This window comes from Carassius carassius, chromosome 21 (assembly GCF_963082965.1).
Source record: "Carassius carassius chromosome 21, fCarCar2.1, whole genome shotgun sequence".
NCBI classification, from domain to species: domain Eukaryota; kingdom Metazoa; phylum Chordata; class Actinopteri; order Cypriniformes; family Cyprinidae; genus Carassius; species Carassius carassius.
In genome coordinates, this window is record NC_081775.1 from 14,161,761 (window position 1) to 14,189,701 (window position 27,941).

The following is a 27,941-nucleotide window of genomic DNA, read 5'->3' on the forward strand; positions in this document are numbered from 1 at the left end:
CAGACTGGCGGAACAAAGCGGCGAAGGCAAGGGATGGGGGGTGGGGGATTGAATGCATATCTGTATATATGTGCATATGTGTGTGTATATATATATGTAAGAGTTTGTGTATTTGTAGGCCTGGAGAGCCGCCACGCTGGCACCAAATCTAGGTGCCTCAGTCTGCAGGTTATGATAGCGACACAGTAAGTTGCCAATGAGACAGCCTTGATCAGGTCCCAAACAGAGTCAACAATCAGCAGGTGTCTGTGGAAGAGGGGGGAGGAACGCAAGAGAGTCTCATTGCAGTGCACCTCCAGGGGTTGTTGATCCAACAGCGGCCTTGGCTGAGGCCAGTGCTGGTTGAGGGAAGCCAAAAGAGATAAGACTGGGATTGTTTGGTCTTGGGGCGAGAAGCCGCATTCCAATTTACACGACTACTCTCTTAGTCCATTCTGGTCTCTGAATCGATCCATTACCTTTGCAAAGCCGTGAGCTTCTCCGTGATGTTATCCATATTGCGGTTAATAGTCTCAGTCTGAGTGCTGACTGCTCTGCCCACTGCTTCAATCATAACGGCAGCCTTGTGAGGCTTCAATCATAACGGCAGCCTTGTGAGGCTTCAATCATAATGGCAGCCTTGTGAGGCTTTGGACAGCTGTCTCCATTTTCTGAATTCTTCGATAAAACAGGGCAATGCCTAATCCAATCAGCAAAAGACCTGTTATCATGGTTCCGAATAGGTAGATATCTCAAATGTCCTCCACAGAAAGAGCCGCCAGACACACGACCCACCACCTCTCCCATGCGTCCATCGTGTAACCAGCTGTGAACGTTCTGGCAGGGCAGTCAGGTTCCCCCGAACCCAAGCTTCTCATCGAGAAGATGGTGTCAATTGCGTTGAGAGACCAGTTGATCAAATCCATGATTTTTCAGTTTGGAGAGCAGTGCAGAGAGAGTCTCTCAAAGTATTAGACAATAGACAAGACGAGAGAGCAAGCAGGGAAGGCAGGGGGGAGGAGAGGGAGAGAAAATGCGACCACTTCTGTTGAGAGCTACAGTATGTGGCCATAGTAGTGAGAAACCTGGAAATGCTAGTGTGGAGAGACTGTTTATGAATTATTGGGATTATAAAACAATGAGTGGGTGGAATTTTACCATTATAGGCTGGTTGTTTTCACATACTGCCGCCACATAACTATGTTCAAACACCTTATAAAAGGGATTTTTGCATTCTATGGTACTATTAAAAAGGGGCAGGAGACCCAAAGAAAGTCTGGGTTTACCAAAGAAAACCTGCTCCCAACCAGGTTAGGTTCACAAAGAAAGTTACTATGGTAACTGACTGAGTGAGTAAAAGTTACATCTCTTTTAGAAACGGGCTTGATTTACCCTGCTTTCTCTGGTTTGACAAACCTTCCATTCTGTAATGGAAAACCCAGAGTTTCCAGCACCTCATTGCCAATGTCGTGAAGGTTCCCGCCCCCTCCTCCTCTGTCTCAGCCAGCCAGTCCATCAGCTCTATGTCAGCTAGCCACTGAAGATTCCCATACTCCACCTCGGCCATCTGATCCATCGGCTCTGCCTCAGCACCTAGGTCCCTCGACTCCACTGTGGCCCGTCATCCCACTGGCTCCACCAGGCTCTATCGTCTCTCTGGCTCCACCTTGGTCAGGACTCCGTTCCTTTTGGCTCTGTTGGACTCCTCCCTCCCTCCGGCTCCACCTTGGTCCTCTGTTGCTCCAGCACTGCCTATATTATGAAATATCACTTTGTACTCTACTCCTTCATCATCATGCGCTTACTTCTGCAGCCACTGTGTGACAGCTATGTAGTTCTTTAGAGCAAAGAGTTTAATATTTGGGCTAAGATGAAGCATTCATGTAGCAGTGGGTTCACACACCAGCAGGGCTGTCATTACAGTTGAAAATATTATCCCAGTTCCGCAGTGAAGACATCCTCTAGAGCTTATTTAATGGGCCAAAGGCAGCCATCCTGTTCCTGTCCTGAATTTTAAAGACAGGTCTGCAGTGCCAGCATACTGGTAGAAAATTAAATGAAAAAGAGCAAATACATGACCACTGAGAAAGTTGTTGCAAATAATTAATAAATTAATCATAAAGTAAAATATTTTTCAATTGTTTCAGACATGTGTGAATATATATAACATAGTTCAGTATGTTAACCATGTGCTGGAAAGTACCCACATTTCCCCGTCCCAGTATAATTTAATCTTATTAAATTACATTGAAATAAGCTAAATCAGCAGATTTTTTATTTTATTTTGATATATAGTTGTAATTGTGTTGTTTTGTCTGATATGTTTTATATCATTTATGCATTTGTTGAGTAATTTCCAAAACGTAAAATTCTGTTTTAAAATAAAATAAAAAAATTTTTTTACAACCAACTCCACCCCGTTACAACCCACCTTGGTCGTAGAGTAGGTTAAACATGTTTAGAATTATATTTTATAACTTTTATTTGGGAATAGCGACTAGTATATGACGACGATGATAATAATAATAATAATAATAATAATAATAATAATAATGTCACGTTTATTTATTCTAGCAGATATTTCGTTGTAAACATTCGCCAATGTTTATCTATAGTATTTGATTTGTGATCTTCGGTCTTCTCTCAGTCTGGTGACAGCGCGGGTGTGGCGCAGGTTCCTCCCACCTGTTGTGTTGTGCAGCAGTGATGCTCTGCTCCTCTTGGGAGACACGTAAGACCTACAGTGTACTCCTGACAACAGCCTGCTGATATTTACAGGAAATATCGTTTTAATCATCGTATTATAAAGAGTTATTTACTATCATTGTACAATGACTGCGAATCATGAACGAAAGCGTCGAAAAGGAGAATCAACGGAAAGATAACGGTAAGAAATAAACCTGTAGCCTATCAAAATATCTCATAGTACTAGGCCTAACGTTACTTAGTATATTCATGACTCGGAGCTTCCGTCGTGTGCAAACGCTACTTAGTTTTCACTGTGTGCTGTGATTCTTAATTTTAGATGCATTAGTCAACAACACCGATAATTGTGATCCCCTGAAAGAGGCAATTCCAAACTGGAGTTGTTACAAACTGCTTTTTGATCCGGTTTTGATCGGCGGAAATCAGAAACTGTACCGCTATGATGGACAGCACTTCAGCGCACCGGTGAGTTCATCTTGTTATAAGCAGAACAAAAAAATAAAGAAAAAAATAGTACAAAATAGTTATCCCACTTAATGAGATTTAATCATACTGTATTTATTTACACTGTCTAGTTGTATTCTGCATTGTCTATATGAAGCTTACGTAATTGTTGTCCGCCAGCATCCTGAATGTTTCCCTGTGGATGTTATACGAGATCCTAGAATTGCATGTTTTTGGACAAAATTCAAGGAAGCAGATCTTCCAGTCCCCAAATTCAAGGTAAGTAGGCTACAATGATAATTAAAGGCAAACTTAAAAAATGTTTTAATCATGTAACTCTCATGTTTAATTGGTATTGACGTTCTTGGTGTTTGGGTTAACGCTGAGAAAATCAAATGTGTAAAAATATTTCTTTATGTTATTATCTATCTATCTATCTATCTATCTATCTATCTATCTATCTATCTATCTATCTATCTATCTTAACACTGTTATTTTTTTTTAAGAAAGTTGATTGTGACTTTTTTGGGATCAATCCAACCCCAACACAAGTAATTCTAGAAAAATCAATACAGCAATTTTTAGATGTAAAGATTGATTCAATAAAATATAATTGTTTTATTCCTGAGGTCTCTGAGATCCCAAACAAGTCATGTAACATCATCTGTAGTATTATCAAACATAAAGTCATTTCTCAAAAGTATCAAACAGTTGTTAATGTATGCTAATTAAAATTTCCTTTGGGTTTCTCATATCCAAAACACAACAACAAAAATAATGCCATATGTCAATAAATTTTTTTTTAGGTTGATGAGAATTATGTTGGAGCACCTAAGGAGCTGACATTTGCAAGGCTTAATGACAACATTAGAGATGGATTCCTATCTGAAATGTGTAAAAACTTTGGAGAGGTTCAAGATTTGAAAGTTGTATACAATCCAAAGAATAAGAAGCATTTAGGAATAGCGAAAGTTGTTTTTGAATCTGTAAAGGCAGCAAATAATGCAGTAAAAAACCTCCACAACACTTCTGTAATGGGAAACAACATCCATGTAGAGTTTGACCCAAAAGGTAAGTACATATCTACCTCAATTTTTTTTCTATTAAACCTTATCTGTATCTTCTAAATAAAATATTTCATGAACATGTCTGTGCAGTCTGTTTTAATTATAGCATTTAATGTATTTGCATGCATTACATGATTCATGATCTTCATTGTTTTAGGTGTGAAGAGGAACCGATACTTCAAGATGCTTGTTAGTGGTTTATATACACCTTTCACTCTCCCTGTTGGAGAAGAGTCCTGGGGACCCCAGTCACCATCCTCATTCATCGACTCTTTAACTGTGAGTACAATACCATAGGCGTTGCTATTTTTTTTTTTTTATTATTATTTAATTTCTTTGTTGAAACCTTGGATTTATTGTTTTAGTTCACTTGTAAATATCTTTCATCATTTCAGGAGTGTGAAACACTGAAGAAACTGACATACACATTATCATCATCATCATCCTCAATATGTAATGGTTCCCCTTCGTTAGATTGTTCTACTCCTTTATCCATGGATACCGCCTACTCCAGCATGCATCAGGACACACCTAGTAGCTTCTGGCAGACCCCTCAATACCAAGATACCCCCTGCACCCCTTCTCTAACCCTTAGTAGACCAGGCACACCATCTCAATGTGAGGAGACCCCAAATGAATCAACACTGATAAACAGTTCCTCCAATGTCCCTTTTATTCAGTCCATCCCAAACATCTCACAGCTTCAGCCTGATCATGCGACCCAACCAGCCTTAAGTAAACTTAGCATTATTCAAGGTGCTGTGCAAAACTTTTGGAAGTTAGGTGGAGCGCCTTGTCAAAATGGCAGTTTTTCAAATAGGCAGAGAACTCCAGCACACAATCCTCATTTTATTAACCATGTTCGTAGAGGACACCAGGTCAGGCCTCAGGAGAGCAAGTACCAAAATGCATATAACCGTAGGCCACAGCACCACTATATACATAGACCTGTATATAGGGGAGCTCACTACCGCTCTGGATCTACAGCCAATCAACTGCCTTTTAGAAAATTTCAGGATGCTCCAACCACACAGTCACATTCAGATAAGCTCACAGGCAAAAACTTTACTGGCTCAGTCAATGACATCAGTGTTAATCACAGATCTGTTGGTGAAGATCCTCCTTCACTTCCTAATTTACATATACTGCATCAAAAGGCTATTGGAGTGGATGTTGGTCACATTATTCTTGATAAACATATAAATGTAAATAAGTCAAAAAATAATTTCAGTGGTACTCAAGTACCTTTTAAGACAACCCATGAGGTGAACCAAAATCATTGTCCACCACAAGGCCAGTCTTCTTACACTTATACCCCAAACCCGTGTTCTTTCTCTGAAACCACAGAAGATCTTTCAGAGCCTACAGTGCACAGTCCTTCTCCTGAATCTGAATCTCCTGCTCTGGAATCAAAGCCTGACAGCCTGGACTCTCGTATCCAAATGCTTCTTAGTGGTGGAAGTCCAGTTCTGCTTCTTCTGAACCAAGAAATTTCAGACTCGGAGTCTTCAGCTACTGAAGAGCATGGTCCAGACTATAATCCTCAACCTTCTCCCAAAGCTCCCATCCCCTCTCCTTCTCGTTCCACAGATGCTGTCCTAAACTGTGACCAAACATCATCTATTGGGAGTAATAATGGCTCTCATCCAAGAGAACGTTTATCTGGTATTGAGGATGTGAGTCTCACTTCAGTCTGTGATGTGGGAAAAGAAGACCATGAACTTAAGTCAGCTAAGAAGCCCAAGGTCATCCCAAATGAAGTTGAAGATACTTCAGATCAGCCGTGTAATATACCAGTAATCTGCAGTAACAGGAGCTCTCCTCCCACAATTCCTCAAATGCTACCACCTCCAATCCCTATATCACCATCTGCTCACTTTCCCTGCCTTCCATCTCCTAATATACCCTCAAAACTGGGTCCTCCTCCACCAATGGCTCCATTGTTACCTGGATACACTCTGCCTAGTTCATCTTGCTCATTGTACCCTCCTCCAAAGATCCAGCAAGTCTGTAGGCCACCCAACTGGAAGGGTAGCCAAGTACCTCTTCCCATTCCTACGAGAATAACACAAGGGCAAACCTCATTCACACCTCCCTTCCTCCCTCCAACCTTCAATTTCATGACTCATCGCCCACCATACCCTTCCGCTGGGTGTTTATCTACAATGTTGAGGTACAGACCACCTTGGCCTCCACCCCCCATGCCCAGGTTTGATCCCTTAGTACCTCCACCGGGTTATGTACCTATGAATGAATCACCCCACAAGGCAACGGTGGATGGAGTTCTAGCTGTAGTTGCTTCAGAGCTACGGGCTATCGTGAAGAAAGACATACATCGCAGAATGATTGAGATTGTTGCATTCAAAGCGTTTGATCAGTGGTGGGATGATAAAGAACAGAAAGCTAAGGTGGGGTTATTTTTTTATTTTGGCTGTAGTGACAGAGCGAGTAGTGTCAATCTGTATTTCCATTAACATTTCAACATTGTTTTCATAAATATCATATTGTGCACCTCCAGGTATCCACACCCACTGTTAAACCGGGAGGACCTAAAGATACAATGCTCAGAGCAATGGAGCACAGCTTAAGAATGGGGAATGCAGGGGTTGAAGGCTCTGTATTGGGCACAGGAAAAATAAGTCTGCATGGTGGCATCAAACTACCATCTTTTAAGGTACAAACTTGGCACTTCAGTAAATTTTAAGATATACTGTACCACAGTAGAGCTGATCTAATATGTATTATGCACTTCAGTATTGTCTGCATTATCATATATTTCAGATCAAAAAAGTTTTATGAGTTTTGATTTGTATTTATGCTCAGTTAAAGAGGAAGGATCCATTAACTGAGGCCTCCGGTGATGTCAAAAGGATCTGCCCTTCTCCTGGTCTTGAGCATTTGGAGGATGAAGGTTAGTTTGGAATGCTGTTTCACTTGGTTTTAAAGAACCCATGATCTGAGCATGGAAAATTATTTGTTTTCTATGGAATCCTACCTTACTACCTTAGAGATAAAAGATGACTGTGAATTTATATAGTATCTTCCGATTGTGGTGCCACAATGGAGCTTTATTTCTTAATCTTACTTTTATTTCACAATAAAATTGTTTATCTTGTACTGAGAGGTGGACACATACTCCCGTATATTTTTTTTAATATTCAGAAATGTACTGTACGAAGTTTAAATTGCCCTTTTGCACCTGTCTCCACCTAAATTTGCATTCTACTTACATTTAAAGTAATCTTGCACAATAACAAAATTTGGTTAACCTTTATTTTGTAGAATCAGAGCAGCAAACAGCCCTAGATATCATTGAAGAGGACAGAACCAAAAATTCCAGTGAGGACACAATGGTCAAACGCAGGCATTCCAGACCTCTGGCATTACATAGTGAGGAAGAAGAAGATGAAGAGGTTTCTGACAAAGCAGATAATCCAAAATCTCATTTGTCTGCTCAGGTATTGTTTTACTTTTATGAACAAAATGTACTTGTGTAAAAAGTAATATTTAGACTGAAATTGTGATCAATTCCCTGTCACAAATGGACACAAGTTTCATGTTGTCATTGTGTTTTTCAGGAGGGTGATGAGATGAAAGTTGATGAAGTATGTCAAGATGAGAAGAGTGATCCTAGTGGTATCACAGAGGATGAAGATCTCTTAGATACAGGTATTCATTGAAAACTGGAGTAATGATGCTGAAAATTTTGCTTTGCTAAATATATTGAAGTACTATATATATATATATATATTTTTTTTTTTTTTTTCTACATCTTGTATGACAAATGTATTTGTATGTTTTTTTTATATCTTTCAGATACTATCAGTGACACAAGTTTAAACTCATCTGCTTCTAAAAGCCAAGGATACGACTCCTTAGACTCTCCCAGATCTGTCTCTGACTCCTCAGATTCTTCTCCTTCTGGTATTGACTCCTCAGTGTCCTCTATATCTGTCTTTGACTCCTCAGATGACAGCAGCGATGTTTCCTCAGACTCTCTGTCTTCTGGGGAGGACGATCAGTTGGATGGTGAAAATTATTTTCCTGAAACTCCACGTGAGGACAGAACAATAGAAGAGACTATATGGATTTCTTCAGATGAGAATGAAAATGAAAATCAGGAGATCATTCACACTCCTGTTTACTCGTCTTTTACACATTGGGAGGAAGATCTTGACCCCCCTGTGACCCCGTCGGCTCCAGATTTAATAGAAAGTGATGATGACCATGATTTGTTCGGTTAGTTTCACATAAAGCACAAATCAACCCCCATGTTTCCAAAATGAAAATAAAGAAATTGTGTATATATATATATATATATATATATATATATATATATATATATATATATATATTAGTGCTGTCAAACAATTAATCGCATTTAATCGCATCCCAAATAAACTTTTTTGTTTACATAATATATGTGTGCTGTGTATATTTATTATGTATATATAAATACACAAACATGCATATATAGATTTCAGAAAAACAGGTTATGTTTATATATTAAATATATTTATAATATATATAATAATTATATGAATATAAATATAGACATATATGCATATATATGTAAATGCATGTAAATAGTTTCAAAATATATCATAAATGTGTGTGTATTTATATATACATAATAAATATACACAGAACACACACATATTATGCAAACAATTTTTTTATTTTGGATGTGATTAATCGTGATTAATCTCGATTAATCACTTGACAGCACTAATATATCCACTAGAGGTCACTGTTTAAACAAGCCGTGCATTTTTTCTTTATCTGTATTGTGTTTTTTAACAGATTTTTGTTGTTGTATCATTAACATTATTTTAAAAGGAGAATGTTTCAGTGTTCAATTATCTGCCCATTAGTTATTTTTTGAGAATTCTAAATATATTCTTATAGTTATATCAGAGCTAGTTTTCTAATCCAACTGGTGTAGCAAAGCATTAAGAAATATTTAAATCATCAGTGTGGTCAAATGTAACTTGAGATTCGGCTCTTGCAGATTTGGATCCAGCTACCACAGAAGACCCAGAGGAGGAACTGAGCGTAACAGTTTATATGCAAGGTCTGAAACTACCTGAGCCTCTCAGATACACCTTACAGGACCCAGTTAAACACTGTTTAACAAACAAACTAAAGCTCCCAGACCCAGCCATATTCTTCTCAGACCAGGAGTCAGAGCTGCCAAGCCCACCATCTCCAACATACAGAGGATTGTCAGGTATGGTTTACTCTTCACTGATCCATTTCACATTTCTATTATTATTAAAATAATTTTTTTTACATTTCTTTCTTAACTTCTTATAATACACTTTTGTCAACAGCAAGTTTACACAAAAGAGCAAAATTAAGCTAATAAAGGGAAAAGAAAGTGAAAATAGTGCCTTACAACCCCACAGTGAACAAGCCGAAAGCCACATATTTTGTCATTTATATGACATTTGATTTAGATTTTCTAGTTTGTACATATCTAAGCACAAAAATGTACAAACACATGCTCATAAATTTACATGTAAATATGATCATTTTACCATTTTCTTTTTATTGTAACTGATTTCACATTTGTCTGACTATTGCTATAGCATCTGTATCTAAATAATAATTATGTTATTATATATTAAATAATATATATATATTTCTATATTTTTTTACATGCAATAATATATAAGAAACTTATAGGGCTGTCATTAGATACATCCTATATATGTATAATAATAGTCAATAACTAATCAGGTTTTTGCACCAGTAACGTAGTAAAAACACATTTATATGCAAAATATTTACAATACAGTATATGGTGTTACATTTTGATAATGTTACTTTTCATTATGCAGTATTACTGTGATATTGGATAATTCAACTATGTTGAACTTTTTTTGTATACAACTGTTTTGTAATTTTATATTTTCAACCATTTTTGCATTATATAGAATGTATATTTCCTTATTTGAAAAAAAGATATAATAAATAAAAAATAATCAACAGTTTATCAAGTATTTGTTAGTTGCAGATCTGTATCTTTCTGCTTTCAGATGATTTGGAGACACAATACACTTGCGATTCAGAGGACCAGAGAGTCATTATAGAAACACTGGAGGATTCTGAGAACCTCAGACCCATCACACCCACCGGATCCTTGTCTGACACGGACTCTGACATGGAGCTGGGACGCCGATTTTCACCTCCTACTATTGAGGAGGTGGAGCTGCCTCACACACCTGGGGGATGTCTGGAAATGGAGGAGACTGAGGATCATATTCTACCTCCGGGACCACCTACACCACTACCACCTCCTCCCTCTCCCACAGGCGTCCAGGAACTTTCCTCCTCACCCATTTACCATTGTCCTCCTCTCGCTTCCTCGTACCCCACGTATGAGGAAATACCAAAAACACCAGGTCGGGTCAATGGAGCACGCCACGTTTATCACTCTGAGGGAATAACACCAGCAGGATTACTGCAGGAGACCTCACTGAGAATGGGTAGCCCCTGTAACCCCGTCCTGTCTCCATGTGCTGACAGCAGGATCCCAAGGACTCCAGGGAGAGACATGTCTCTATCTCCACCTGTCCGAACCCATAGAGAGCTGTGGGCTAGTGCACTCCATCATCACAACTCAGAGGTGCAAACGAATAATTTCAATATAAAAAGTAGACATGCACCTCATGACTGTCATATCTCCTCACGTCGAACGGCTTGTTTAGACACCGCACGCTTGAAAAGGCGGCGAGACCGGCTTAAATTGAGAAGACGAATGATTGAATTACAACGCACAGGACAATCCACAAATCTAAATATTAAATCGCCCTTACGAGTGAACAATGTGACAACAAAATCTTCTTCAAATCGGGTTTTGGAGCCTTTGGATTGTGTCTCAGACATTAGGGACGAACAATTACCACCAGAAGCCCATCGAGAGAAGTGTTCAGTAGAAGACAAACGCCAACAGAACGAGAATCAAAGGCTTCAGGAGTCTTCTTATGTGTGGAGAAGGTGGAGAGAACCATCATCTACACGTCGCCTCATCTTCTCTCCTCGTTCTGAGAGAAGAGAGAAGTTGGTCCTCCATGCTGTGTGGACTAAAGGGGTGAATGAGGAGGAGATCAATCACCTGAAGGCCACTTATGAGAGGCTTGTGGTGGAGGATAAAGAATGTGATTGGTTGAACAGCACACGCTGGGTCCCACATCCTCATATCCTTAGACACATAACACACGTCATAGTCACAGTACTTGATAATGTATTTTTTATCCAGTGGACTAAAATGTTTGAAAATATATGTTAAAATTTCTATATGCATATTGCTCTGTTGTTTGTTCCTTGACTCTGTTGCACCAACCAGCACTCCTGACGACAGGCCAAGAAGATGGCGGGATGGCATCAGGAATCATGTGACAGGTTGTGCACGCAGTGAGGGTTATTACTTCATCAGCAAGAGGGAAAAGCTGCGATATCTCAGGGATGAACTTTCCGCTTCAGAAGAGTTTATTTCAGATAAGCAGGTGAGAAAGAAACAGGGTTGTTATCGTCAACTAAAACCTTTAGGCAATTGAAATAAAGCTGAAATAAAATCAAATATAAACATTATATGAAAAACTTCAACAAAAATGATGCTGCATTGGAGCTACACGGAATAAGTTGCAGTTGAAATACTAAAATGACTGGAACTGAAATAAAATGTAATCAAAGCTATATAAACCCATAAAAACTAAGAAAAATGACAAAAGCACATAAAACTTATTAAAGTGACAATGAAACGTGAAATTTGAATAAGTAAAAACTAATACAAATATGAATAAACACAGTTATAGTTATCTAAAAATAATGCTAAAGTAATAATGGAAAGAAATGTATGCTTTATTTATTTGTCTGTCACGATTACCATTCATTTGTAAATAATTATATGAACATGTTTAACGACTTTAAAGATACAATCCGTTATTTCTCTGTATCATGTCGGTGATTTAAAGATGCACTTAGTCATTTTCTCACTTCAAAAATGTTTTACTCCTAAAGAAATTGCAAGTATAACTCACATGCAATGAAAACACACAAAAAAACTAGACTACAAAAAATATGTTTATTCTACCATAGCCACCATATAATGACATAATCATGCATGTTGTGCAGTTTGACCAATTTACTGTCATGAACAAAAACTTCCACACCAGTATGTGTCAGTATAAAGTCCAAGACCAAGATGTTTTCTTGAATATGTCATGTCTTGAAACTCATGACTCAGTGCACCTTTAAAAGTAATTTACAGTAATTTGAGATTATGTGCTGATCTATGCAGGGGAAAAGTGTGCCAGCTCAGATTCCATCTTCATCCAGATCAGGATCAGAACTCCGAGCAGAACAGCGTCGCCTGTTGTCCTCCTTCAGCTGTGACAGTGACCTCCTCAAATTCAACCAACTCAAGGTGAGACCAGCCGTCCTAAAAACAGCATTACAAAATTTAAGAGATTCTGGAATCACCAGAAATGCCCAAATCTACTTTACTACTTCCTTTTTTTGGCCATTTTTATTTTCTATTTGGTCCACAAGGAATGTAAATATTTTCCCTTTTCACAGTTCCGTAAGAAGAAGCTGCGTTTTGGCAGGAGTCGTATTCATGACTGGGGGCTGTTTGCAGAGGAGCCCATTGCTGCAGATGAAATGATAATTGAATATGTAGGCCAGAGCATTCGACAGGTGAGATACACAGTACACAAGACTGAACTTAAAACACATATATAGAGATTTTAGCACTTATATCTGATTTAAAACAGTGAGATCTTTTTCTTAAGCTATACATGTAAATGTCAAGTTCCAGAATATTTTTTACATTTTATTATTATATCCCAAATTCTGCTTGTAGGTGATCGCAGACATGCGTGAAGGGCGCTATGAAAAGGAAGGTATTGGAAGCAGTTATCTGTTCCGGGTCGACCAGGACACTATCATTGATGCAACCAAGTGCGGTAACCTGGCAAGATTCATCAATCACAGTTGCAATGTAAGATCAAACTGATGTTTTCATAATATTTTTGTTGTTTAGTGTTTAGTATGACTGTAATTAATTATTTTAACATTTTATGTTTACTGTCTTTGTGTTTTTTTTCCATAGCCAAACTGCTATGCCAAAATCGTCACTGTCGAAGCTCAAAAGAAGATAGTCATCTACTCTCGGCAACCTATTAATGTAAATGAAGAGATCACTTACGATTACAAATTCCCTATTGAGGATGAGAAGATCCCCTGCCTGTGTGCAGCGGACAACTGTAGAGGAACCCTCAATTAGACAAGGACTCATCCTGCACACTCAAAGTATTAGCAGTAAACATGATTCATTAACTTTAAGTCTGTGAGGAATAAGGGTTTTAAATATATTCACAGACATTTGTCATTTTTCACAGGGGTAAATGAGTTATCATTTCCAGAAGCTCAGATTTCTTATTTTGCATGTTTAAATTCGGAAAATGTCCAGAGCAAAACCTTCAAGGCATATTTGAAGTTCTCTGGCAAAATGTGATTTTCATCTTGTTAATAATTAGATTGTTTGGATTAAAGTTAAATATGCTTTCATGAGTTTTATTGTGAAATATAAATGAAAATAAAGTATATGTATTTTTCCAAATAAATATTTTTGTTTTGTTTTTTCTTTTGCATGATATCAAACTTTAATTCACTGTTTAGTATTACACTTGGCAATGAATGATTGAAAATATACCTTCATTACAATAATGCAAACGAGATTTGATTACCTTATTTTGCTTACTTTCATATACATGGCATAAAGGCAAAAAAGGATATTGTAACTGTTTCACAAAGTTGGCTAACTAGTGTTTCGTGACGAGCATAATTGTATTTCGATCCAAATAGAAAGGAATACTAGACATTAGGAAAAATACATGTTTGGTCTTTATTCAATCATATTCATAGTAAATAGATTTTTAAATACACAAAATATATAGGCATGCATTATGACTCTCGTTGTGAACTGTTGTGGCATTTTTTTCAGCGAGATTTCAGTGTGCTGTGTTAAAATCCAAGAAAAAGGTTCTATTCTCATGAAACGAATCTTTTTATTGTGCTTCATTTCCAATCAAGGTGTAATTTTGAAAATTATGCATACAGCACTTGTAAAAAGACAGGATATGTAAAACAATGAATTCTATTCCAAAAATATAATTTCCACTACCATATTATAATATAATTTCAACCACAAAATGGCATTAAACATGATATAATTTGAGATAAAATGTAAATGAAACATTTAGATTTTTCTAAAGGTCCACAAGGTCAGATGTGTCTGTAGTTGCAGAAACACTTGGGTACAAAATATATTGGCACATGCTTAAAAGCAAAACTAAAAATATGATTAAGTAAAACATTAGAGTTTATTATGCATATTTCTAAATATGTGTACCATGCATTTACTGTAAACAGTTAGAGCCAAGTCAGAGTTTCTGTGATGTGCCATTAGGTGTAAGGATGATGAGGTTTCCTCTGGCATTCTGGTCTGCTTCAATAGCCTCAAACAGAGATTTGAAATTTCCAGCACCAAACCCCTAAAACAAAAAAGGACTGTACTGTAATTTATGTTTTTGTTTTTTTCCACGTAGTAAGAAATGCTACATATCTATGCATTAAGGAGACATTTCTGAAGAATGCAAATTTATCTATGATGAATGCTTGCACTGAAACAGTTCATGAACTATTGATAGATTCTTGCTTACTTGGTGGTTGTGTCTCTGGATGACCTCCAGAAACACTGTAGGCCTGTCCTGTACCGGTTTGGTGAAGATCTGGAGTAGGTAGCCATTGTCATCAAAATCCACCAAAATTCTAAGTTCCTGTATAAAGCAATGCCACACTGTTTTCACATTCTGTTTCAGACTTGCTACAGAAAGTTGCATTCATGTAGACTGTTAGCTGGCCTATTACTCTTTGCTGCATTTCCTTCAACTACAATGTTTCAATTTAGAATGTGCATTGCTCCTCCTTCTTAAAACACTTTAATTAACTGAACTGGAAATATTGTCTTACCTCCAATATTCTGATGTCTTCAACAATTTTGACTTTGGAAAGCTTCAGCTTCTCCCTGAGCTGCTGGTAGTAAGTGTCAGGCACTGTCATGAACTCCATACCACGTTCCTTTAGGTTACGGATCTGAAAATAGATTCAAAATGCCAAGTAAACTTCTTCAGCATTATCAAAGAACAATGTAAACCTTTGCACACTGCCTTTTGCCTTCTCTATCAATGTTGTAAAACCTCTTATTGCTGTGGTTTACTCACTGCTGTGATGATGTCAGAGGTGTTCATGGCGATGTGTTGAACCCCTGCACCACCATAGTACTCCACATACTCCTAAAAGAAGAAAAATAGTCAGATAAATAGATGCATGCATGCATAAATACAGTAAATGTAATGTCTACAATACATGCCTGAATCTGGGACTTGCGCTTCCCCATGGCTGGTTCATTAATTGGCATTTTCACAGTTTCTTCATAGTTGGCCACTACTATGGAGCGCAGTGCACTGTATTCAGTCTGCAACTGCTTGTCATCTACAGACCAGAATCTGTGGAACAGCAGGTTCCTCTGATACCTTCATACAAACATGCACAGGTCAATTTAACACAGTGATGCTGATTTAAAAATCAACGGCCAAAACACAATTTATAAGGGATCATCTGTAAAATGAATAGAAATAGTTATGGACAAGGTTAGAGTCTTTAAATGTTTTTTAAAAGTAAACTCTTAAATTTCCCTTTTAAAACAAAATTACTTAAAATATAAATCACTAAAAATTAATTTATTTTTATTCCTTTATCATTTATTATTATTTAAAATAATTAGTGTTTAAGCATGAAAATATAAAATATAAGATATCTTGGTTAAAGAATATTTGTTCTGAAAAACAATTTTTTTTTCTGCAGTGTATGTTTAAGTGCTGGACATGATGGCATGTGGTCTGGTTTAGATCATTTTGCTGTTCCCACCCCTCACCAGCCTCTTCTCCTCTTTCTCCCCCTCCGTGCTATGTCTAACTGTCTCCAGATGGTGTCTCAGACCCTTTGGAAATCATTTTGCTGAGTCATAATTACTATGGTGTTTTCTTGCATAATAATCAGTCGTCCACCACCGAAGATTAAATTGCAACCATGCCATCTGTCATCTCCATCTATTCTCTCTGAGACTCTCTCTTCTGATCTTTCCTCTCTGTCTTCACACCATCCTCACCATGGAGACACACTGCTGATCACTGGGGAGGGGCTCTCGGTCTGTTCTGACTGGATGGGATGGGTGGGGAGTTTCCCCCTAAAGACTTGTGCTGTTCTGAGCGAGTACCTTCGTGACTTCTTTTATGCTTTTCAGTCTTAACAACCCTGGCACAGAGGTCTGTTGCTGTCTGCCTGTTTATATGTATGAATTTTGAAATAGGTTCAACAATGTGTTTAGTAAAGTTTTATACCACTCCACTATTGGCACCATCTCACTGTCTGGCTGATTTCCAACCACATGGTCAATGAAGTCCAGCTTCCCGCTTGGCCTGGGAAAGAAAAATCACGTTAGAGACTAGGAAGATGACACTGATAGAAAACATTCCAAGTGTGATCTGAGATATGGACCTCTTATATGTTAAGATGTGGACACATCATTTCACCACTGAACAATACCAAACACAATTTAACCATATTTATCATACAGTATGAATACTACACTCACAGTTTTGCTAAGAAAGGGTCGCAGAACAGAGGAGCATGGAATCCTGGGAGGAAGATCCCATTATATCCTGCCCGCTCTACAAATGTATGAGTGGTATCACCATACTAAAACAATAAGGAAAGAGATATCAGAGAAGAATTATGACACATACACACACACACACACACACACACACACACACTACCGTGTAAAAGTTTGCGGTCATCAAGATTTTTAAATGTTTTTGGCTACTCATCGAAGTATACAGTAAAATATTTTAATATATATTTTAAAATGTAAATAATTTTCTGTGTTTGCAAAGCAGCCATTATTCCAATTTTCCATGTCACATGATCCTTCAGAAATTATTCTAACATGCTGATTTGGTGCTCAAGAAAAATTTCTTGCATTTGAAATTGAAATGTTTGATAAAATATAAATGCCTACTAAAATTTTGATTAATTCAATATATTCTTCCTGAATAAAATTATTAATATGTTTTAAAAAAAGATCCTGACATTATACATACTGTCTGCAGCACTGCGAGCTTCACCCTGCCAAACTTATCCTCCACAACGTGAGGCTCTTTAATGATGATGGCACCTCGTTCTCTCGCTTTCTGTAGAAGAATTAAGAAAGCACTAAGTTATTATTGCAAATGATGCCCAGAAAGCACTTTTAAGAAATGAAACATGACAAGAAACCATTAGCATTCACCTCTACCAGGAAGTCACAGTTCTCTACAGTGAAAGCTACATCTTTGACACCATCTCCATGTTTTATCAGGTGATCTCCCATCTCTGTTCAATGAAAAGGACAGATTATATAGTATGGAAGACAATCGAATATAAAGAATATTCTACAATACATTTACAAGTCTTAGTCTTACCTTTATTACCAGGATTCAAGGCAGAAGTGAAGACATAAATTATCTACAGGAAATAGTTATTGACATAAACAGTGATCGAAGAACATGTTCTGAAGCAGATTAATTTGGCAGAATGTATTAAACGTTCAATCCATAAGTAATGAAGAGGATTGACAGGAATAATGACACAATTTGACTCTCACCTTCCCCTGTTTCACCACATGAGACACAACATCACGACTACCTGTCTCCAGCCCACGATACGCCACGGGCTCAAAACCCAGCTTGTTACAGTAGTAAGATGCTGCCTGAGAACATCACAGAGAGGAAAGCAAAGGAGGGGAGATTTGAGAAAATTCCTTATCTGTTTCTTAATATCTTAAATATAGAAAAATTATACAAACAAAATTCGTAGACTGATGCTTCAAAGCGAAACTTTAGATGTATTTAACTTTTTCTATATGTAGGCTATACTAGTATAATAATGGCGCCATCTAGTGGCGAGATCTAAGAATTGCCCAAAATGTCTCAATATGGAACACATTAGTGAGTGGAGGATGGTGGTTTCTGCAGCTGCAGGCTTATTTCTCCCACCCCTGAAAAGAGCCAATAGCATCTCCCTACAGGACACCTCCTCTAATATTCACAAACAAATAAAATCTATAAACATATATTGTTAAAGAATTACCTGTTTGGCATTTCCAACCCAGAAAGTGAGATGATCAAAGCAGACAAACTTGCCCTGCTCATGCTGTTGACATAAATAAACGCAATTACAGCAATGATCATGATTTCAATGAAGAGTCTTAAAGGATATAATCTGAATAGTGTAATGATGTTGCCTACAAGTATAATGAGAAGCAATGAAGAGAAGTTCAGAATGCATATGGCAGTGAAATATTAGTATATTAGGAGAAGGAATAAGGGCAAGTTATTAAAAATAATGACCTACCTTTTCACCTTTGTCAGTGTAGGATGTCTACAGAAAAAGCAACGAGAAATGAAAGCATGTTTAAATTGTTCGGACAGTCAGTTTGCAAATCAAAGTCATCTTAAAAATGAAGTCTTACCATGTTTTAGTGGTTTTTGAAGGTAGCTTCTTCTTGGGTCAGTGGCAGAAGTGAGGAGAGGTGAGTGCAGATGCTGCAGATGTGAATTTGTAGTATGTGAGACTCCGCCCACTGGCGCTCCGGAGAGGAGGAGAGCAGCAATCAAGATGCTCTACTGCGGAATATAAGTAACTATTTTACTACACTGTTTAATATACTAATATAGTTTCTAATGTAATCTTATCAAATAATAATACAATTAGTTTAATATATAATTACTAGGATTTTAAAACTTTGCAGTTTGTATTAATTAATAAGTCCAAAGTAAACAAAGGAATCTCTAAACATACAAAATCAGTCAAATATACCCCCAAATAAGTGATCTTCAGAATTTTGTCTCATTTAGAAGATAAGCTGTGTTTTTTTTTTTTGAGTGCTTTTTCATGTTTTGTGAAGTTGTTTATCTACAAGAAAAAGAGGAGGCACAGAGTTCCTTCAACCCTATTGGCCAGTTGAGTTGCTTATGTAGTTTTCCATGCAAGTATGCAAGACCAAACCATTCAGATCTGTAGTCATGAAGTTTGACACACTGTTTTCTATCTTTGGTCAAATTTGAATCACATTTAAAGTTAAACTTATCTATTAATTCTTACATTGACAAAAAAATGAATCATAATGATAACTTTGGTTGTAATACATATAATCAATTCTACTATAATTCCACCCAGAACTATATTTACTTTTAAATCAGTTTGTATTTTTTATTTAAATGTACACTACTATTTCATTTAACAATTAAATAATTGTTGATCCAATTATTTTAACTTCATTTTAATTCAATTAATATTCACCTGAGTTCATTTTAAATATGGTAACAATTAATGTTAATGATTCTAAAGAACTGCAGTGTCATTCTGATGCCTAAAATTCAAACTCCTCCCTGTCACTCCCCTTCCAACTAATGCATCTTAACAGCAAACAGCAGGTTTACTACTCCAGCCTATTTTGAATAGTTAGCAAAATGCTGTTAACCCACTGGGGACTTCATTAACAGTGTTTGAGATGATGCTGAGAACAGTGTTGATACTCAGGACAGTTATATCAGGTGTGATGTAACTTACATATAATTATTTGCATTTACATTTACTCGTTTAGCAAACACTTTTATCCAAAGCCACAGGAATACGTTAAATGAAGTCTTTAATTTAAGATAGATAGATAGATAGATAGATAGATAGATAGATAGATAGCATATGGTCATATTGCTACTGCTATTGTGAATCCCTGTAGTGTGAAACATGTACTATGTGTTCTCAGAAGTCCAAGCCTACCGAGAGCAGGTATTTCACCTTACACATACATACACTCGCAATAGCTGAAATTTACATGAGCAGATATGTAAGCTGTTGATGCACATGAGGTATGTTTCCCCAGAGAACAGTGAGTGACAGTCTGTAGCCAACACTGATTGGACAGCTACAGTTCTTGAGGGAAATACAGCGCTGTTGGTCTCTCCTAGCTCAATCTGATCTCAACACAAGTCATAACAGAGATCAGAGGAGAACGAAGAAACAACAATGAGATAATAAACCACAAGACAAGCTGTAAAAAGATTATGAAACAAGCATGAGGAAAGGAGACAAGTAAAGTAAAGAGAACAAATAGAGCTAAACACCATGAATGAGCAGACAGTAGAAAATCCAGCCATCCTGGAGAAGTGGTTGCAAAAGAGGAGAGGCAGAGAAGACAAAGAGAAGGAGGAAATGAACATGCAGGTTGAAGCTGTGGAACATGCTGTCCGTGAAGAAATGGAGGAGAAGATTGAAACAACGGAGACGGTTACAGAAAAAGAAAAGCAGGGTAGAGTCCATTCAGTCTTTTCTATGGTGAGGAGTCAGATCAGAGCGCAGGCCAGTTTGGATGGTCAGTGCATGGGCTTACTGGGTGTTGTAAACCAACTCACCAAGGAACTAGAGAAGAACAAGAAGGAACAAGAAGAACCTGGACTCACAGTTGAGATCAGCTCATCTGAGGAGAACGCAATGGGTCAGGCGGCCCAGAAAGACACTGAAGAAGACCGGATGACAGAAAAAGGAGAAAATAGTAAGGAAAGAGAAGAGATATGTGTAACCTTGTTGGAAGAGATATTGTTGAACTTGGAGTCATTAAAGAAGGATTTTAGAGAGGAGCTCGCTCAGCTTCGCCATGAGATGCAAAGCTACACAGACCAAGCGCTCTGCGGCCTGGAGACCCGCTTAACCAACTTACTGAGAATACAAGAGCTAGCGCGCACAACTCCCTCGGCTCTTCCGAGAAACCACACAGTCGAATCCACGGAGACCAAGAAGCACAGACCTCCCAGCATGCCTCCTCTGGGAACATCTAGAAGACGAGTGCTCAACCGCACAATGACCACTATCACCCCGAAAACTTGCTTACCTTTGTCCCTGGGGCCCCGCTCCAATTCAGAGCCACTGGGGGGTTGGGGGACTGAGACAGCCAACAGAAATGGTGCTCAGATGTTGCTGAGGAGAGACCAGGTGGTAAGTCATCCTCCTGGGCCATTGCCTCCTGCTCTACCTCCTGCACAGAAAGTCAAGAAGGCTTTGCGAAGCAAGACTCGCATTGGTAAGCCAACATGCTAATGGGGATTTTGATCCAAACACACACTAAAGGGTCCGGCAGGGCAGAAACCATCATTATTCTGAACTTTCAGAATCAACGAAAGAGATCGCAAGATAAAATTGTTCAATATGAACAGCTGCAAAGAGAGCTAAGGAACAGAATGGTTCTCTTCTGTGCTATTTTGTGTTGTTTGTCCATGAAACTATTGAAGACCTCCAAGAAAAATCCTTCTATAGGACTCAAAGAGAAGACAAACCGTGGAGGTGAATTGTGTGTATAATGCTGATTTCTAAGACATAGTGACAAAGTATACAAGATGAAGTACAAATTAATTTCTAAATATGTTTATAGTTTTATCACCTAAGTGCTATAATTTTACAATCACATTGCACAAAATAATTTTTGTTACTGAATAAATATATAAATATAAATATCACTATATAAAAATATATTTTTAAGGATACTAATCTATGTATTTAAATTTGTTGACCAACTGCATTAATCAAATGTACATTGGTGCAATTTATTGCACATTAAAAAAATGTAACTGCTTATATGTTATTTTGTATTTTGGTTAATGTGTTTATGATTTTAGAGGTTTAATCAAAGAGGTGATTTTATAAAAAGTGTCAATTAACTATATACATGAAATAATGATGTTATGCAATTATACTGTCCGTAATAAAGAAATTAATGATACAGTTTCTTTAATTTGTTTTATAATTCATTTGTATACATTTGCTTACAGTTCCACTAGAACTTATAATGTGTTCATTGCATGGATTTAATTGTTTTTTTTTTTTAATTCCATTTCAATTACAAAGCTTCTATTTAAATATATCTATTAAAAGTTTTCCTAGAAAATCCCCATATCAGATTAAAACACCCTACAACTGCACAAAATAACTTCAACAGTTCTTATAATTATTCATACAGTACAGGGGGCTCTGTGACCCCACAAAACTGGTTTAAGAATGTGGCTTAAAACAAACAAAAACACACAAGAAAACTAAAAACAACAGAACCAGAATAAAACATCAATTTCTATTAAAGTGTCAGATGTTTAGGCACATCTTTACATCCCTCTGCAATATTTATGAACACAAAAATATTATTATTGTAACATCAACTGAAAGGGAGTCAGATCTAAAAGATTTACAAACCAAAACTGAGAATACAACTCACTTTTCCACAAAGCATTCTCCACAGCGTTCTACAAAAGAGAGCATATTTGGGATTTTTCAGTCATGACCTGTTTTTATCCAGTCTATGGTCATGACGTGCTGGTAGCGACACCTGCTGGTCAAAACAATGTAATATCTACAATGATTCAGCCAATTTTAAGCGTTCGCGTGAAATTAACTTTATTAATCCTCAATTTTTAAATATAATGTTAAAAATAAATAAAATGGTGAAAGAAAACGGTGATATTAAATACAGAAAGCAAATCTCATATACAAAACAAAAACACATTCAAAAATTCCACACACTGCAGGCCTGATCATGTTCTTTTCTCCTACATATGTTTATATATGTTTTGTATACTTATTTTGCATGCATTTTTGTTACGAATTGTAAAAGTTTGTACAAGTGTTTGTACATATTCTGGAATTAAAAAAAGTCCGCGCAGGCTTGAATTGCGCATGCGCAAGGCGCGCGTCCCCGTTTGATGACAGCTGTGCGCTGTGGCTGTTGCTAAAGGGAGGAGAAAATCTTACGACAGAGGGCTTTTTATCTCTTTCATTCGCAGTTAGGACCTTTGAAGGACTGAAACGAGAACTAAACTGTAAAACCCACCCATACCAGTCGCGACTGAATTCAGTACTTCACACCCAGCCGTCAAATTATTCGGTAAGTCTGTTGTACTCTGGCTCGAGCTGCTTGACACTTTAGCGAACTGAGCGTTAGCTGATTGTTGGCCTGCTTGTCTCGGGTCATGTTGTCACCTTTTGTTTTTAAGCCCGTTTGTTGCCTAATTAAGATTTTAGGAACACATCTGGGTTTCTAGGCATATTGTTACCTGAATGAAGATTTCAGTACGCTACAAAGGGGGGTATTTATTTTATTCTTGCGCTATAAAACACGACGATTCTTCGCTGACACACCGACTCCTACAGCTTTTGTTGTTGTCTTGCACCTCTCATTTACAGTAATGCTGCTGTGATAAATTGTCGGGAAATGTGTCCTAACCATCCCTAACCATCCCTAAAGGTAGGTTTAGTTAGCACATTTTCAGCAAATTTTTATTTGGTGTGTAAAACGATAAAATGAAATGGAAAAAATGAAACCATAAAAGTCATATAAAAATCCATAATTTAGGAACGTATGATTAAATATAAAAATGAAAGGAAATGTAAATACATGAGTGTTGATGTGATTCAACTGCAGATCGTTACAGTCACGTTGATATTCAGACCAACAGCACAATTGTGAATTTGGGATTGCTTTTATACAACAGTGTATTAAAACTGCACAATTTTTATTTGGAGTACCTCACTTGGGTACCTCACTTGGAGTACCTCACAACAGAGAAGAAAAAAATTGCTGCTACTAATTTTTCATTGTGACTTTAACCACTTATGAAAATGATCCCCAAATAAGCCAAAGCATTAAGCTTTGCTTGTCACCATGTTACACACATGGGAAAGTCCCATGGGTGTTAGACTGAATCAGCACTGGGATGCTCCGATTAGACATAATTAAGAGCAAATACAAAATAAATTTGGGAAACCGTGATCCATTCTCTTGCTCAGTCTCAGAAAAGCCAGTCTTGTTTCTCTTAGCAGTTTGCCAAATCCTACAGCTGTTTGGCTGGACTGCTTTTCTGTTCTGGTTCATCCCTCAACTGTTCGGCCGTCCTCATGTAGCCTCATGTTGTGGGTATGAAGCTCCTCCCATGGCATCTCCTCAACACATGCCAAAGCTGTGACATAAGATCAGCGGTGCTAAGAGGTGTAATATAGTGGAGTTTATTTGATGCAGTGACTATTTTAGTGGTGCTCTGCTCATATCTCTACACCTTTGCCTTTTAGTATAGTGATAGCTCAAAAAGGAAGTTTCATGATGCCAGTTTACTCCTACCTCAGCCAAATGTCCTGGTTTTGTTGGGAGTTTTATGTACTGACAAACCATTTCAGCTTTAATGGGTATTCAGCATTTTTTAACAGACTGCAGTTTTGTGTCATGTGACTGAGGCAGTGTACAAGCTGTTTCTGGGACGTTCTGTAAGGTGATGCTGAGGTCAAGCAGGATGTGTTTTTCTAGCAGGGTCAGGAGTTAGGAAGTGTGAATCTCCTGATAGTATGTGTGTGTGATAATGTGCATGACAGAGGGTGCATTGACACATAAAGTAATGTCATAGGGGCTCTTAACATATTTTTCTTGGCGCTCTGCTGTTGGTACTTAACAAAACTGAGAAAATGGGCAGTTCTTGAAACTCGTGTGCTTGTAGACATACTAGAATGTGATTCGTCTTTCTCTGATATTCCTCAGACTAAAACACAGAGACAAATTATTTTATGTTTCACAGGCTAAAGTTTTGAATGACATTAGGTTAAACACATTTTTGGGTGAACTGTGTCTTTGTTATGCCATGAACACACACACATAGGCACTAGTTAAAACATTTCTTAGGTTAGATCTGTGCCATCAGATATTGGATTCCATTTAAATTAATGCTAAACTAAACTAGTCTTGAATTAAAATAGCCCACAATTAAATATCCAATATGGGCCAACTAAATATCTGATATTGTTAATTGATTTAAATCTCTAATATTGGGCAATAACAGTTGTGGTCATGTTATTCGTATGTCTGTTATTTACAGAATTTTCTATAATAAAGCAAAATAGTGAAAGGGAATCAATGTTTGCCCACTTCAAAAAAATATCGAAACATAGTCTTAGGTGAGAGAAATGTTTGTTGTATTTGTTTGTTTGTTGAGGAATCATTTTGTTGGCCTTTCTTTACGTAATTGGCCACTTTTTCAGATCTGTCAACAACTTCCCTATCTAAAACTTGAGAGGTGTGATGATGGTTTCTGGGAGCAGCATAAAATTGTAATTCACAGGAGTCTTATGTCATCTGTGTGTTGACTCTAGTCATATATTTTAGAAAGTTTTGATTCCTCATTTGGTTATTCACAATTATGCTATTCCATCAGCAGTACATTTTTCTAGGCATAATATCGCCTTCATGTCTTGGCACAGGTGTTTCTTAGACCCATTATATTTGGTGACTGTGTGAAATCTCAAAGATGACTGATGCTAAACTGTGCAGGTGGTTGTTATTTTATCTCATAACAACCTCAGAATTTTATCTCTGAATTTTTGCCAGGGTCCTCAAACTTGCTTGGTGCACAATTTCTGTAAACCACAGTGATATTGTTTTGCGTTGTCTAAAGAGAGCAGAAAGCCTCCTGGTTTGGAGACATGTCCATGCAGTACTCCCACACCCTCCTGTATGCTTGGCTGGTGTAATGAAATAGATTTCTCAGAAAGACTTATTGCTTGGTTGTGGGATTCTCAGTGGTCAGTCAGATACCAGTAGAAGCAGAAAAATGCAGATCTGAACAAACTGAAAGGGCTTTCAGTATGGCCAAGTTGTTATTAGAAATGTGTTTGGGATGCCTAGTCATAGAGAAAGCATCCCATTCCTTGTCACATCCCTATTCACATTAGCTGTCCTCATTCCTCACATGTTGTCTTGCTGTATTCATAATGGCCAGGAAACATTTATTTTCCACTCTGATTTCTCATCTGCACAGTCACTAGTACATCCACAATGCTGTCCATTGCCGAGTCAGATGGCATTCACTGCTGAATGGAGTGTGTGGGTAGTTTCTCGTGAGTGGTCCGGTCTGCATTGCAAACATGTAAAAGTGCCTGATGTTGCATTCTATCTGTGATTCATATCCCACACGGCTCCACACTGCTGTGTTTTAAGGGCACTGAGAGCACCGCCTCAACCAGATACAAAGAGGAAGAAGAAATGAAAAAGGGATCCTTGTTAAGGCACCTAGCTAACCTGAGTTACACGCAACTCACACAGAGTGTTTCCAGTCAGTCTGTCTTAAACCGAAAAGCTTTGACTGTTAATCTTGTCAACAAATACATAAAACATAAATCATTTTAAAGTTTGGGGTCAGTAAAATTTAGTTTTTCAGGGAATACGCATTGATGATCAAACTTGATGGGAAAGACATTCATAATGATACAAAATAATTCTGTTTCAAATTATATTTCTGTTCATCAAAAATCTTTAAAATCACAGTTTTCACAAAAATGTTAAAGTATTTATATTGAACACTGCATAAAAGAGTCATTTTAATTTCATGTTCACTTAAACAGCACAATTTGATTTCAATACTGATAATTATAAATGTTTCTTGAGCAGCAAATCAGCATATTAGAATGATTTCTGAAGGATCCTGTGACATTGAAGACTGGAGTAATGGCTGCGGAAAATTCAGTTTTGCCACCACAGGAGTAAAATACATTTTAAAACATTTTATAATAGAAAACAGTCATTTTCAATGGCAATAATATTTCACAATATTATTATTTTGTCTGTTTTTTAATCAAATAATGCACAAGACAAAAGATTGTACAGTTCTGAGAAAGGTTGATGCTGTTAAACAAGTCTAATGCAGTGTTAATCTCAACTGTACTCTTGTGTGAGCAGAAATCTGTGGGTGCACTTGAGTAGTGTCGGCTTGTTTAGTGCAGGCATGTTCAATCATTTCAATCAGAAGAAACTCTGGTAGCCTATGGGAGGCGAATAACAAGGAAGCAGTCACTGTAACAGCATTGCACTGTACTTGAATATGACACAGCAGTACTGAATTTTGTGTATCATATCAGCAGGTACCAAAAAGAAAGTGTTAGTAGTTGTGCTTGGCCTCTAACAAATGTTATCTGCACATCCCTACTTTAAACCCCTGGTCTATGTGCTTGATGACATTTAATATAAGATGTTTTGTTCTCTTGCATAAGAATACTCTAAGCACACATTCATCTCTCTCTCTCCATTCCTCCTCCGAGTGCGTCTGGTCTACCTGCTCAAATGCTGTCAGATCTAATCCAAACACTGCTCTTCAGAATAGAGAACCGAAAAAAAGGACCTTCCTCCTGTTCCCAGTGCTTTTGGAAAGTGTGCCTTTCTCTGTGTTGCTAAAAACAGCATCGGCTTCGGTCCAAAACCTGAAAAAAGTGAAAGTAGACAGATCTCTTGGTTTTAGTTGCTTGTGTTTATCACTGGTGTGCTGATATTGACAGCAGTTTTTTTTTTTTTTTCACCGGAGAAACATCCCTGGGATGTTTTAGAGTAGAAACAATACTGCTGCTTAATAACTCAGCCTGTGTCTTTGTGTATAAGATGTGAAGCGTTTAAATAAAAAAAAAATAGATGCATGTATGTTCTTTTGATCTTTTTGATCATCAAAATGGGACATCTGTGTCTAGAAAATGTTCTCAACTCCTTCAACTTCCCATATCAGAAAT

General features: G+C 37.4%; 3 protein-coding genes across 8 annotated transcripts in view; 2 read left to right on the forward strand and 1 right to left on the reverse strand.

The window, feature by feature from the left end:
* The first annotated feature begins 2,665 nt into the window (after positions 1-2,665).
* Positions 2,666-13,582, forward strand: setd1bb (SET domain containing 1B, histone lysine methyltransferase b). The gene is made up of 18 exons (XM_059503431.1): positions 2,666-2,866; positions 3,005-3,150; positions 3,310-3,408; positions 3,936-4,200; positions 4,354-4,475; positions 4,592-6,604; positions 6,715-6,870; positions 7,020-7,107; positions 7,479-7,654; positions 7,775-7,865; positions 8,013-8,435; positions 9,208-9,426; positions 10,238-11,398; positions 11,541-11,707; positions 12,502-12,627; positions 12,780-12,899; positions 13,066-13,203; positions 13,315-13,582. Exons 1-18 carry the CDS (start codon positions 2,824-2,826, stop codon positions 13,486-13,488), a joined length of 5,727 nt encoding a protein of 1,908 aa, XP_059359414.1. The 5' UTR covers positions 2,666-2,823; the 3' UTR covers positions 13,489-13,582.
* Positions 13,583-14,132: 550 nt separating this feature from the next.
* Positions 14,133-18,944, reverse strand: hpdb (4-hydroxyphenylpyruvate dioxygenase b). The gene is made up of 14 exons (XM_059502763.1): positions 18,838-18,944; positions 18,720-18,746; positions 18,456-18,518; positions 17,971-18,075; positions 17,789-17,831; positions 17,617-17,699; positions 17,429-17,518; positions 16,921-17,024; positions 16,667-16,744; positions 15,637-15,799; positions 15,488-15,559; positions 15,237-15,359; positions 14,927-15,043; positions 14,133-14,758 (listed from the first exon to the last, which is right to left on the reverse strand). The coding sequence occupies exons 1-14, from the start codon at positions 18,838-18,840 to the stop codon at positions 14,648-14,650; spliced, it is 1,182 nt and encodes a 393-aa protein (XP_059358746.1). The 5' UTR covers positions 18,841-18,944; the 3' UTR covers positions 14,133-14,647.
* A 4,155-nt stretch (positions 18,945-23,099) lies between these two features.
* LOC132097599 (GTPase-activating protein and VPS9 domain-containing protein 1-like) overlaps positions 23,100-27,941 on the forward strand; it is a 48,457-nt gene continuing 43,615 nt past the window's right edge. For all 6 annotated transcript variants that reach the window (XM_059503432.1, XM_059503433.1, XM_059503436.1 and 3 more), the window contains exon 1: positions 23,100-23,292. The gene's annotated coding sequence lies outside the window, so the exon portion shown is untranslated. The remainder of the gene's footprint in view (positions 23,293-27,941) is intronic.

What these genes read in the sequence shown, in the direction of transcription:
- setd1bb (XM_059503431.1), top strand. Translation starts at nt 2,824, where the DNA reads ATGAACGAAAGCGTCGAAAAGGAGAATCAACGGAAAGATAACG. An exon ending in GAATCAACGGAAAGATAACG is followed by an intron (nt 2,867 to 3,004) that starts GTAAGAAATAAA and finishes TCTTAATTTTAG; the next exon opens with ATGCATTAGTCAACAACACC. An exon ending in CATTCATCGACTCTTTAACT is followed by an intron (nt 4,476 to 4,591) that starts GTGAGTACAATA and finishes TCATCATTTCAG; the next exon opens with GAGTGTGAAACACTGAAGAA.
- hpdb (XM_059502763.1), bottom strand. An exon ending in AGCGCAAGTCCCAGATTCAG is followed by an intron (nt 15,560 to 15,636) that starts GCATGTATTGTA and finishes TTCTTCTTTTAG; the next exon opens with GAGTATGTGGAGTACTATGG. An exon ending in CCTCTGACATCATCACAGCA is followed by an intron (nt 15,360 to 15,487) that starts GTGAGTAAACCA and finishes ATCTATTTTCAG; the next exon opens with ATCCGTAACCTAAAGGAACG.